This window comes from Ranitomeya variabilis, chromosome 5, assembly GCF_051348905.1.
Source record: "Ranitomeya variabilis isolate aRanVar5 chromosome 5, aRanVar5.hap1, whole genome shotgun sequence".
NCBI lineage: Eukaryota > Metazoa > Chordata > Amphibia > Anura > Dendrobatidae > Ranitomeya > Ranitomeya variabilis.
In genome coordinates, this window is record NC_135236.1 from 192,838,308 (window position 1) to 192,851,441 (window position 13,134).

The following is a 13,134-nucleotide window of genomic DNA, read 5'->3' on the forward strand; positions in this document are numbered from 1 at the left end:
TGAAATCTCATACACCCTGGGATGAATGCATTGCTGTTCTTCCTGAGGACAGAGAAATTACCATGCAAGACGGACTAAAAAGCAGCAACATTATACATTCATTATATATTTAAAAAAAAAAAAAAAAAAAAAGGGAATCCATGTCGGTACTGGCGTTTTAACAGGAATTCTGTCAAGTGGGAAGATCCAAACTGGGAACAAGGAGCAATGCCATTATTCGCTGCACTAAGCTAAATAAGGCAGGGCTCCTAACTTGGAACGGTGATGGGATGTCAGGTGAAGTAATATACAAAGAGCATTCTAGTGAATTGGAAACCTGTCACATTGGAAACGCCGTCCAATCTGCACGCAGCACGTCAGAGAAAACGGAGCGAAACGAACGATGGTTGTGCTGTTGCTTGCACTAATACACATCCACGGCTGAAAAAGCGGGTGTGCAGTGTCACACATTCACAGTCCAGAAAAGTTCACAGAGATAAAGGGGCGGGATGTGGGGGGGCGCCCACAGCACTCAAACCAAGATAACTTATGAGAAGGTTTATTTATCCAAAGTAATGATGCAGAATGACATACAGTTCAGCTAAAAAATATTCTGTTACAGCCTGTATTGAACTAATGTCAACCTGTCTAGTCTGTGCTTAGTAATATGGTCCCAATCTGTGATTGACAGCTATTTCTGTAAACCACTATTAGATTGAAAGAACTGAATAAGCAAAGGTTTTAAACTCTTCATATTGGTGTCAGGACTAGTGATGAGCGAATATACTCGTTACTCGAGATTTCCCGAGCATGCTCGGGGGTCCTCAGAGTATTTTTTAGTGCTCGGAGATTGTTTTCTTCACAGCAGCTGAATGATTTACATCTGTTAGCCAGCATAAGTACATGTGGGGGTTGCCTGGTTGCCAGGGAACCCCCACATATAATCAAGCTGTCTAACAGATGTAAATCATTCAGCTGCTGTGAAGAAAACAATCTCCGAGCACTAAAAAATACTCTGAGGACCCCCGAGCGTGTTCGAGAAATCTCAAGTAAGAGTATATTCGCTCATCACTAGTCTTCATCTATACAAGAAAAAAAAATGCTGAGATTTTGCAGTTTCCACACAGACCACGGGGTCTCACAATAGTCAATAGAAATGAAGAGGGAATATAGGGGCAGAGAGTCCTCATTAGTAAAAAAAAAATACAACATTCTTTTAAGTTTGCCTTCTACTCAGTTATAAGCCAAAGTTAAAGAATTACTCCCATCAAATTTTGTACAAATAGTCCCCAAAACATAATTGGAATACACTTGTTACCATGCATATAGTTGCATCTCAATGCTAGATTGCATTTGAAAAATAGGGCAAAGAGCGACTCAAACTAATAGATAACAAACAGGAGAAAAACCGAGTCTAAATGCCAGTATTTATAAAGATAGGTACAAACTTTATTAAATAGTCTATATAAACATAAAATCAATATTGTGCACCAATATGTGCACAGCCGTGAGCAATACAGTAATATTGTAACACTATGGAATAATTAATGTGACGTTCCAAGAAAAAAAGAGAGAGACACAGTACACCTCATCAGTATATATGGGTCATAGTTAAGTTCTAGCCACTACGCGTATAGATGAGCCCACTAAAAGGCATAAGATGTATACTGAGCGCCACAGACAAGATGGTAAATAGTATCCTATTGGACATGTTGAAATAAGCAGCGAAAAAATATATATAGCCGTCAGCAGCGAGTTGTAGCCGCCTAACACACATGCAATAGCCGTCCAGATACTATCAGTCAGGGGACTCCAACCTGCCCATAGCGGCGAAAGGATAAAAAATCCCCCAAATGCCCGAGTGGAAATGTCAAGCAAAATGAACGCTGCCTGAACGAAAGTAGTTACCCATATCGTGATGAAGACAGGTGTAGCCGCACTCTCTTGGGGTGAGAGCGCGGCTACACCTGTCTTCATCACGATATGGGTAACTACTTTCGTTCAGGCAGCGTTCATTTTGCTTGACATTTCCACTCGGGCATTTGGGGGATTTTTTATCCTTTCGCCGCTATGGGCAGGTTGGAGTCCCCTGACTGATAGTATCTGGACGGCTATTGCATGTGTGTTAGGCGGCTACAACTCGCTGCTGACGGCTATATATATTTTTTCGCTGCTTATTTCAACATGTCCAATAGGATACTATTTACCATCTTGTCTGTGGCGCTCAGTATACATCTTATGCCTTTTAGTGGGCTCATCTATACGTGTAGTGGCTAGAACTTAACTATGACCCATATATACTGATGAGGTGTACTGTGTCTCTCTCTTTTTTTCTTGGAACGTCACATTAATTATTCCATAGTGTTACAATATTACTGTATTGCTCACGGCTGTGCACATATTGGTGCACAATATTGATTTTATGTTTATATAGACTATTTAATAAAGTTTGTACCTATCTTTATAAATACTGGCATTTAGACTCGGTTTTTCTCCTGTTTGTTATCCCATCAAATTTTGTATCCTTGTAATATATTGCAATCATATTTTATAGCACTGTGTACTTAAAATTGCTCATTTTGCCCTTTTACCCAGTTAAGTCTTCTCTTTCTCTGCTCTATGTAGAAACGGGAAGACACTTGTCCCTGCAGAAATCATTCCCCTTTAACTCCTGACCCAGCTGACTCCTCCTCCTGCCAGGGACTTTTGCACTGACTTGTGACTCATACAGGGAAAGTTGACCTCCTGTTACTACATGGAGCGTAGAAGGATTTAGTTAGTCTGTTTTTAATCACATGATGTCAAAAATGGAAAACAAAAGAATTGACTGGGAAGAAAGGCAAAATAAGCAATATTAAGATGACTGCAACAGGATAAAAATTTTGATGGGAGCAGTGCTTCTTTATCAAGTGTTAAATATAGAAGTTACTTTCTCACAATTATCTGGATACATATTAAATGGTTATTTTAAATCATTAAAATTAATCGCTTACATCTAGATCATTCCTCATAACAGGGCGATCCACTCACTCTCCGGCAATCCAGTAAATAACGAATGAAGTGGTCACCATGACATTCCAATGGGCACTTCAGTGCCCCATTCCTAGGACCCCAGCAGTCCAGCCCCCAATCAGAAAGTTAACAACTATTCTGCAAGTATATGATGCTACTCTGTACACTGAAAGTTAACCCACCTACATCCTGGACCTCAAACTACCTTTTTCCTTCAGTTTTAAAATATGCATAGAATTAAGTACTACAGCAAATGGGGATAATGCAGACAATTAAAGCAAAAACTTCATGTCAGAGTCAGTGTATATGGGGATAACAAGGATAATACATGTACTAGGAAGTAAAGGGCAGAAAGACAAACATATCTGTTTTCAACTGCTATTTATACTCACTGTGTTAAACCAAAATTTCACGATTGGTGCATGATAGAAGGCATAGAACTTCTGGGTAACGGGAAGGCGACGGGTTTTTGTTGGAGTCTCAATTTCAGTTTTTACATCCGTATCAACAACTTCCCTAAATACATTCTGAAGAGAAAAGCAAGTTATACATCAAACCTTTATTTCACAAAAAAATCTAATCTGTTTTATGTCCTTGCTATAGCAAAAAAATGAAAAAAAATATACAAAATATTTGGTCAGAAAAAAAAAAAAAGAGAATCTTATTAAAAGGGGTTCAACACCCCTTTTATATTTTAAAACCAGGCACATTATTCTCTAAAAATTGTATAGAACCATATATTGATATAATAATCTACTGCTCAGAAACCTTGATGGACTCCAGGAGAAGAGCACGGCAGGGGATCCAGTGCTGAATATTTTGTTCTCTATTTTCAGACCACACACTGAGCCCAATATGAAAGAAGCACTCCTCCTCCTACTCCTCCTCCCATCAATGTTTGTATCCTCTTAATATACTGCAGTCATCATATTACATAGCACGGTGTACTTACAATTGCTCGCTTTGCCTTTTTACCAGGCGAATTTTTCTGTTTTTCATTAGGTTAAGTGATTAAAAACAGACTAGCTGAATCCTAAGCTCTGTGTAGAAACAGGAGGTCTGTTTTCCCTGCACAAGACACGTCGCTGAAAAAGTCCCTGGCGAGGGGAAGGAAGCAGCAGCTGAGTCAGGGTTTGAAGAGGGGAATGATAAATGAAGGGACAAGAGACTTCCTGTTCTACAAAGAGCAAAGAAAAGAAAGGCAAAGGGTAGAAAGACAAAATGAGCAATTGTAAGTACAAAGTGCTTTAAGAGGGCAAAAAAAAATTAGTTGGCATCAGTTAACCTTCAATAAGGTATTCATTTTTCCCCTATCTGCACACAGGAACAGGAATGGGAAGTAGCGAGCTGCCAGTTGATACCTGCACGAATCTGGCATATTAGACTGATAACAGTAGAAAGTATAAATTCTCCTTTTGCTTTTTATGCTGCATCTCAAGGTCACTAACAATACTATACACAGGCAAGGCAACATCAACTTGACAGCAGATGGCCTGTAATGTTTCATACATACCATAGCAATGTTTTCTGGTACATTTTGAAAATTATTCTCGCTGTCATCCATTGACATTTGATGGTCATCCTGAGATTGTGGTATATGCGACATTTCTGCCTTTGTTTTATATTCAAGCATGAGAATTGTAGGAGGGATCAAAATGCTCAGAATCACCTAAAGTATCACAAAAAAGAAAGAAATGGGTCAAAATAAAAGCATCGAAATGTTAATGCTGACGTTTTATATCAAACCGCACAGATGAAATATTACACAATGGAGTAAAATCAATTTCATATGTTTTAATTCTCACTAGATCATACAAAATAAAAAAGGCAATAAAGGTGACTTACAAAACAGAAAATCCCCCTGAGGAAGCTTGGGTGAAACGCGCGTCAGGGCCAGGGGAGGGGAGGGTTCACAACATATATATTACCCTATTTGGGTTCATCCCCTGATGTAAGTACTATGCCTACTCTGTATTCTTTCTGGTAATTAACACATACTATTCTACATGCTAAAAATTGAGCATTTTGTCTGACATGCCACTGTCTGTGTACACATTTTGAACACCTTATTTATGCATAGTTGTGACCGCCATTCCTGGATACCCTGCTTTCACTTTGGATCTTTTTTTCACCTTGTATTATTTATTTTAATATTTTCAATAAATGGTGTATTTTATGAGACTAGCTAGCACTTTGCTGTGCTTTGTCGGTATTGTTTATCTATATAGTGCATCTCTGTATGTGGTCTTTACTCGTGCTCACTACTTTGTTGGTATTAATTTTTGCAAAACAGACCCAAGCCAAGCATATCTAACAGCTGGACAAGTCTACATAACGCCAACGCATCATATAGAAAGCAAATTTTTAGACAGATGTCAACAAGTACATGTTAATCCAACGGGAACATGTGGACAATAAGCATTATCGTAGAAGGCTACACAGGAAACTACAAGGAATGAGCAACCCATAGTATATGGGTTATGAGCTAAATTTGTTCATAGACCACGACACTCAAAATGCTAGGGTGTCATTCATGAAATTAATGAGAAGATTAAAAAAAAAATTAACTACTTCGTAAAATTAAAAAAAATAGAATAAAATAGTAGAAACTGCAAAAAAAAAAAAAGCATGGGAGTACCACCTTATACCAAGAATTCTTCCTCATGTTTAATCTTCCCATCCACATATCAGACAGCAGCATCTGAGTACAAGTGTGTGCAACAAAATTGCGAAGTCGAGAGGATACAGCTAGTTTCAGGCAGGTCGAATTACTCCAATTTTTCAGCTCGTATGTGAGAAGTTTCATTGCCATGGTTTCATCTTGTTTGAAGGATTGATCTAACAAATCCACTGCTAGTTGTCCGAATTCACTGCAAATAAAAAAGTACTTTAAGTTGAGTGCCGGGTTTATTTTATATATGTAAACCCCCAACAGTCTTGCAATGAGTCTTGAGTCTTCTGCCAGCTGCTATCAGGAGCCTGCTATGTTCGGTAACAAGTACCTTAGCAGCTTCCTTCTAAACAGTGGTGGGATGCCATGAAAATCAAAGCAACGTCAATACAGAAAATGATAAGTCCAATGTAATTTTACGAAATTACCTTGAATGTTCTTTGAGCTCTTCTGAGGTGTCATCCACCACATCACTTTGCTTTGACTCATAAGCCATAGAGCGGCACAATTTGCAGGCAACCAACGCTTTAGCCATAGACTCCTCTCCGTGCTGCCAGAAGAAAAGGGCCATTTTCTGCCTCTTCATCAAAACAGCCCAAACCAGCAGCTCATTAAATGGGTAAGGAAAACGCTTCATTTCGGGATCGTCAATGTCCACAATCTCATCTTTGATCCTTTTCTTTGTCCCCTCCTCAGATGATGCATCTTGCTACAAAATAAAACAGTATTAACACAGAACCACCCAGCAGCATGTTCCTTGTGACATAAAGCAAGAACATTTGGTGCGGTATATCACAGACAAAAAACACTCCATACAAATATATAGAACAGGAGTCTAATAGTTAAAGTAGAACATTTTTATATATTAAAAAAAAATAAAAATTGTGTTAACGTATAGAAAAGACAGACAAAATGTGACAGCCGGAGTTTTGCACAATTGTAATCCCCATAAGCAAAAACCTCAAACAGATAAACAGAAAAATAAAAGGTCAGACAGTAAAAATGATAAACCAACAAGGAGTATAAAGGTACCGTCTCACAGTGGCACTTTGGTCGCTACGACGGCACGATCCGTGACGTTCCAGCGATATAGTTACGATCTTGCTGTGTCTGACACGCTACTGCGATCAGGGACCCCGTAGCAGATCGTTTGAAACTTTATTTCGTCGCTGGATCACCCGCTGTCATCGCTGCATTGGCGTGTGTGACGCCGATGCAGCGATGCCTTCACTGGTAACCAGGGTAAATATCGGGTTACTAAGCGCAGGGCCGCGCTTAGTAACCCGATGTTTACCCTGGTTACCATTGTAAATGTAAAAAAAAAAAAAAAAAACACTACATACTTACATTCCGGTGCCTGTCACGTCCCCGGGCGTCCGCTTCCCTGCACTCCTCCTGCATCCTGTGTCAGCGCCGGCCGGCCGTACATCAGAGCACAGCGGTGACGTCACCGCTCTGCTTTACGGCCGCGCTTACACAGGATGCAGGAGGAGTGCAGGGAAGCGGACGCCCAGGGACGTGACAGGCACCGGAATGTGAGTATGTGTTGTTTTTTTTTTACATTTACAATGGTAACCAGGGTAAACATCGGATTACTAAGCGCGGCCCTGCGCTTAGTAACCCGATGTTTACCCTGGTTACCCGGGGACCTCGGCATCGTTGGTCGCTGGAGAGCTGTCTGTATGACAGCTGTCCAGCGACCACACAACTTTCCAACGATCACGGCCAGGTCGTATCGCTGGTCGTGATCGTTGGAAAGTTGCAGAGTGTGACGGTACCCTTAGGCCAGTATGCAAGCAGATATTTGGTTTGCCAGTTAATAGGGAGTCCAAAGATAGAATTACATGTCAAACCCCAGCAGCATTGTATAATATGTCATACCACATGGCCATAGTAAACACGCCACTGCCAGAAACATATCTCACCCTGCATGGCGCAAGACTCCGGCTATCATCAGATGGATTACACACTGTGGCATAACAGCACCTCTTTATGCCTACGGTAACCGGTCACATGGGAACCCATGTTATCCACAGACATCCAATGGGATCGCTCACACGGCACATGCGCGCCACGCCAGTCACGTCATGCAAAAGTCAAAACAGCACGTGTCCAGTTACCATAGGCCTAAAGAGGTTCTGTTATATCCCAGTGATATAACCTCCCTTGTGAAAGCAAAAATACCAAACAAGCGAAACGCGCGTTGGGGATTGCGTAATCCATCTGATGACAGCCGGAGTCTTGCGCCATGCAGGGCGAGATATGTTTCTGGCAGTGGCGTGTTTATTATGGCCATTTGGTATGGTATGACATATTATACAATGCTGCTGAGGTTGGTCTATGTTGACAAATTCTATCTTTGATCTCTCTATTAACTGGCAAACCAAATATCTCCCTGTATACTGGTCAAATATTCCCCGATCGCTCATCATTCACACTATCAGACCTTTATTTGTCTGTGTATATTTTGTGTGGTTTAACCATTAGACTCCTAATTCTTATGTTCTATAAAAACATAACAGTATGCAGCAATTAAAACTGCACGAAAATGTTTCAGGAAATTTTTGAAGGAGTATTTCAGTGTTTTTCTTTTATTGCCCCCACACAGTTATCAATAATCAATATGTGTGCACTAGAAATACAGGTCCCGTCGCCTTCTGCAGTTTGCAGCTCTGCTCCGTTACCCGGCTGCATCATGTGACCACAGTTCTGATTTGCTGCCACACACTAAAGGCCTTTAGTTCATGAAAGCCTATGAGGGCCTCATTCCGAGTATCATACCTACATGGATAAAGATGCTGCATGAGCCAGCAGGTCACAATGGCGGCCACGTGATGCAGGAGTGGAGCAGCGCTGGAAACGGCAGAAGACTGTACTTTATTGCACTCATTACACACAAACACACATTATAGCTCGGTAATGGGGGAGGGTGAATAAGAGACCACTCCAAAGTTTGCTTGAATTTTAAATGACATGTAAGCGACAATGTCCCAAAAGTCAACCAGTAGGTTATTAGGCACAGCTAAGGGAATAAATTGCCCATAACCACTGAACTCCTCGCTGCCACTGCAGCAGTGATCACATCCACCTCATCATGCATGTGACTGCTGCAGACAATCACAGGGTCCAGGTCACTTACAGTATTTACGTCCATCGGAGCTTAGGCCAGTGATGGGCTGCAGCAGTCATGTGAATGATATGGTTTTTTCCTTCTTAGGCCAGTTTCACATTTGCGTTTAAAAACGCAGCGTTTAAAACGCAAACGCAGGTGGTGAAAAAAAACGCATGTAAACGCGTGCAAACGCTGCGTTTTTTAGACGCATGCGTTTTCTCATGCGGCAAAAAAAATTACGCGTTTACATGCGTTTTTTCATACGTTTGCGTTTTTGAAACGCAGGCTGAGAAGTGTGTGACAGCTGCCAATCATCAAAATCATCTAGAAAACCCACTATAAATAGAAATAGCTAGGGTTGGGGTTAGGGTTATGGTTAGGATCCCTAGGGTTAGGGTTATGGTTAGGGGTAGGGTTAGGATCCCTAGGGTTAGGATCCCTTTACCACCTTGATGGTGGGGGGTGGCTTATCAGTGTGTATTCTTGTTTTTTTCTATTGAAACGCATGCGTTTAAAACACAACCAAACGCATGTGCTTAAAAACGCATGCGTTTACATAGACAGCAATACTTTTTTTGCGGCAAAAAAACGCCTCTAGAAATTACTACATGTTGCATTTCTGCAACAAAACGCAAGCAAAAAAAACGCATGCGTTTTTAATGTTAAATATAATTTAAAAAAGCATGCGTTTTTTTGCGCTAAAACGCAGCGGCAAAAAACGCAAATGTGAAACCAGCCTTAATAGAAATCTGTAAAGCTGCCCTTCGTAAAGGTGAAAAACAATGATCATAACAACAATCTCCCTACTGTGATATCTTGACTCCTGCCCCAACATTATTAGCCCCTTAGTGACAGAGCCAATTTGGTACTTAATGACCAAGCCAATTTGTACAATTCTGACCACTGTCACATTATGAAGTTATAGCCCTGATTCTGAGATTGTTTTTTCGTGACATATTGTACTTATATTGGTAAATTTTCTTCGATATGACTTTTATGGCGTTTATTTATGAAAAAAAAAAAGGAAATTTGGCGAAAATTTTACAATTTTCAAACTTTTAGCTTTTGTACTCTTAAAGCGACTCTGTCACCTTAATTTGGCGGGCTATGTAAATGCCCTGTTTTCAATTCTTCTTTTTTCCTCCATCCGATCCTTCCCCGCTGTCCGCAACATTTTCCAGAATTGGAGTAGGTGTCCTCCATAGTTTGCACGTGTGCAATGTAATCTTGTCTCCCGCACGCGCAGTATGCTTTGCCCATCTGCGGGCAAAGACGAAAAGCATTACTGCGCATGTGCCGATGCACTATGTTCCGGAAGTGTTTCTCTGTGTTCCGGGACATAGTGCGCCGGCGCATGCACAGTAATGCTTTTCGGCTTTGCCCGCAGATGGGCAAAGCATACTGCGCGTGCGGGAGACAAGATTACATTGCACACGTGCAAACTATGGAGGACACCTACTCCAATTCCAGAAAATACTATGGACAGCGGGGATGGATGGGGTGGAGGAAAAAAGAAGAAATGCCGCCCATCGGACCGAAAACAGGGCATTTACATAGCCCGCCAAATTCAGGTGACAGAGTCCCTTTAAATCAGAGAGTGGTGTCACACAAAATAGTTAATAAACCACATTTCCCACATGTCTACTTTACATTAGCACAATTTCAGAAAAAAAAACACATTTTGTTAGGATGTTATAAGGGTTAAAAGTTGACCAGCGATATCTCATTTTTCCAACAAAATTTACAAAATCGGTTTTTTTTAGGGACCACATCACATTTGAAAATTAGTTTGGGGGTCAATATAACAGAAAATACCCAAAAGTGACACCATTCTAAAAACTGCACCCCTCAAGGTGCACAAAACTACGTTCAAGAAGTTTATTAACCCTTCAGGTGCTTCACGAAAACTAAAGCATAGTCTAAGGAAAAAAATTAACATTTTAGTTTTCACAAAAATTTACTTTGGAACAATTTTTTTTTATTTTCACAATGGTATCAGGAGAAAATGGACCACAAAATTTGTTGTGCAATTTTTTCTCAATACCCCGTATGTGGGGGTAAAACCATTATTTCAGTACATGGCAGGACTCAGAAGGGAAGGAGCATCGTTTGACTTTTTGAACGCACAATTGGCTGGAATCAATGGTGGCGCCATGTCATGTTTGGAGACCCCCTGATGTACCTAAAGAGAGGAACCCCCCAAATTCTAACCCCAACACTCCCCGCCCCAACACTCCCCTCAACCCCAGCCCTAACCCTAACTCAAATGGAAATAAATACTTCTTTTATTTTATTCTTTTTACCTAAGGGGGCTATAAAGGGGGATTTGATTTACTATTTTTTTATCACTGTGATAGACCCTATAATAGTGATCAAAATGAATCAATAGGAAAAATGTCCTATTGCTGCCGGGTGCCAGCAGGAAGCTCTTGGCAGGCGCACTTGCGCATGGCCCATCATGCTCTTCCAAGAAGACATCGCCGACTGGGGGACTTCACAGGAGGATGCAGGGACACCGGAGGTACGGGGGGGGGGGGGGGTTAGGATCCGTGGACCCCATATATCTCTCTTCTGATGTGCGATCACATCAGAGGAGAGAGAAATTAAATGGGAAATCGGACCCCCATTTTTTTAAATTTTTTTTTATATATTGTTTTGCGGTCGCTGTTATTCCATTAATAACGGCGATCGCAACACTCATCATGTTCTCTGGGGTCTCGTCGCTATAATATTATTTCTCAGCGCCGTTAAAAAGAGGTATACGTACCCTTAACTGCCACCGTTAAAAGGCGTGTCGGCGGTCATTAAGGGATTAAAAACTGGCATAACTACATAAAACATGCAAGCAGAATACTACCCAGGCGGAACAGCATCAGACATTAAAGTGCAGCTGGACAGGACCTTACCTTCGCTTTATAAGGCTGGGCCGTTTTTATGAAGTGATTGTGTCTCATCTTCTCCTTTTTATCTGCTCGGCTTCCAAATGATTCGTGGGTTTTACGCATTTGGGGTGTATTGCTAGAAGTGTTTCTGCCAGAACGCTGTAAAATATAATTCCATGTACACACTTGTGAGAACATTGACACAAAGTCCGGTCATTGCATTAGGTCTGGTTTAGTCTTCAGTATTTTACAACCAGAGTAAATTTAGGCCATATAAAGAGGAGAGTTCTGCATATATAAAACAGGATTGTGCAGTGGAGCGGCTTTTGGTCCACAGGGTTTGACTCAAGAACATAAAGCGATAGCCTGGCTGCAGAGAGGGCAGCAGTGGCCCTGCTCACCAAGATCCCGTCCCAATGTCGGGGGGCATTTGCACAGAAGAATTCTGCTCCCCAACCAGCAGCAATTTACAGTACAATACATGCGGATGGGGTTTAGAAGAGAATCCAGAAAAAAAAAAAAATGTGTTCATACTTGATTTGCATATATATATATATATATATATATATATATATATATATATATATATATATATATATATATATATATATATATATATATATATATATATATATATATATATATATATATTTTTTTTTTTTTTTTCCCCCCCTGATTTATTTCCTAGTTGCAATGTTTTATTCTATTTTCTGTAAATGATTATGGGGAAGTCTTTTTGCCAGCTTAACAGCAGCCACGTGGACTCTTAGACCAGAGATAATCACTGGCTAAGGCCTCACGTACACGTGAATTTTACCATCCACAAGAAAACAATTAACCATCCTAGGTATATCCATTTGCCATCTTATTTTTTATCACCGAAGAGATATGCTTGTTCCAAAGATAATAAATTGACCTCGTGGTAAATGACAAGTTTGTATTCAACTTTATCACTAATCAACAGATCTGTGATCTGTGAGAGACAAGCAAATTGGAAGAAGCCTCTGGATTTGTATCTGAACAGTAAACATGGATCAGAATAGGTTATTCTCTGAATCTAATGGATCTCCATCACAGATGTGTGTAGATCCATTCAGGTCTATGGTCCCATATGTTTGATTGAAAGAAAAAAAATTGGATGGACAGCACATGGAGGACATTTCACAAGGATATGTGCCCTAAGGGAGGGTTTTCTAGGCATGCTGTAACCTGTGAAGAGGTCAACATGCAGGGAGAGGGAAGGGAAGAGAAGGTGAGCTGTGATCATCACCTTCCTGTGCAATCTCAGTGTCAGACTGGGTTGCCATGGGCCCACCAGTAACCAACTGCAGGGCCCCATTTTTCAGCTACGTGCAAATGTGACAATATCCTCCATCATAAATTTCTATAACAATGCACTGGGTTGGTTGATTGATAAATGAATAAGATGCCCCCTCTGTCTGTATATGGAGATTCTGGTATATTGTGCCAAGTACTGC

The 13,134-nt window shown here is 40.7% G+C and overlaps 1 protein-coding gene across 2 annotated transcripts in view; it reads right to left on the reverse strand.

Annotated features, from left to right (window-relative positions):
- Positions 1–13,134, reverse strand: part of LOC143775491 (transient receptor potential cation channel subfamily M member 7-like) — a 165,525-nt gene that overhangs the window by 75,634 nt on the left and 76,757 nt on the right. For both annotated transcript variants that reach the window (XM_077263678.1, XM_077263677.1), the window contains exons 15-19: positions 11,681–11,815; positions 6,091–6,371; positions 5,633–5,861; positions 4,505–4,660; positions 3,384–3,518 (exon numbers count right to left, since the gene is read on the reverse strand). In XM_077263678.1, the coding sequence (XP_077119793.1) occupies positions 3,384–3,518; positions 4,505–4,660; positions 5,633–5,861; positions 6,091–6,371; positions 11,681–11,815 (936 nt within the window). The remainder of the gene's footprint in view (positions 1–3,383; positions 3,519–4,504; positions 4,661–5,632; positions 5,862–6,090; positions 6,372–11,680; positions 11,816–13,134) is intronic.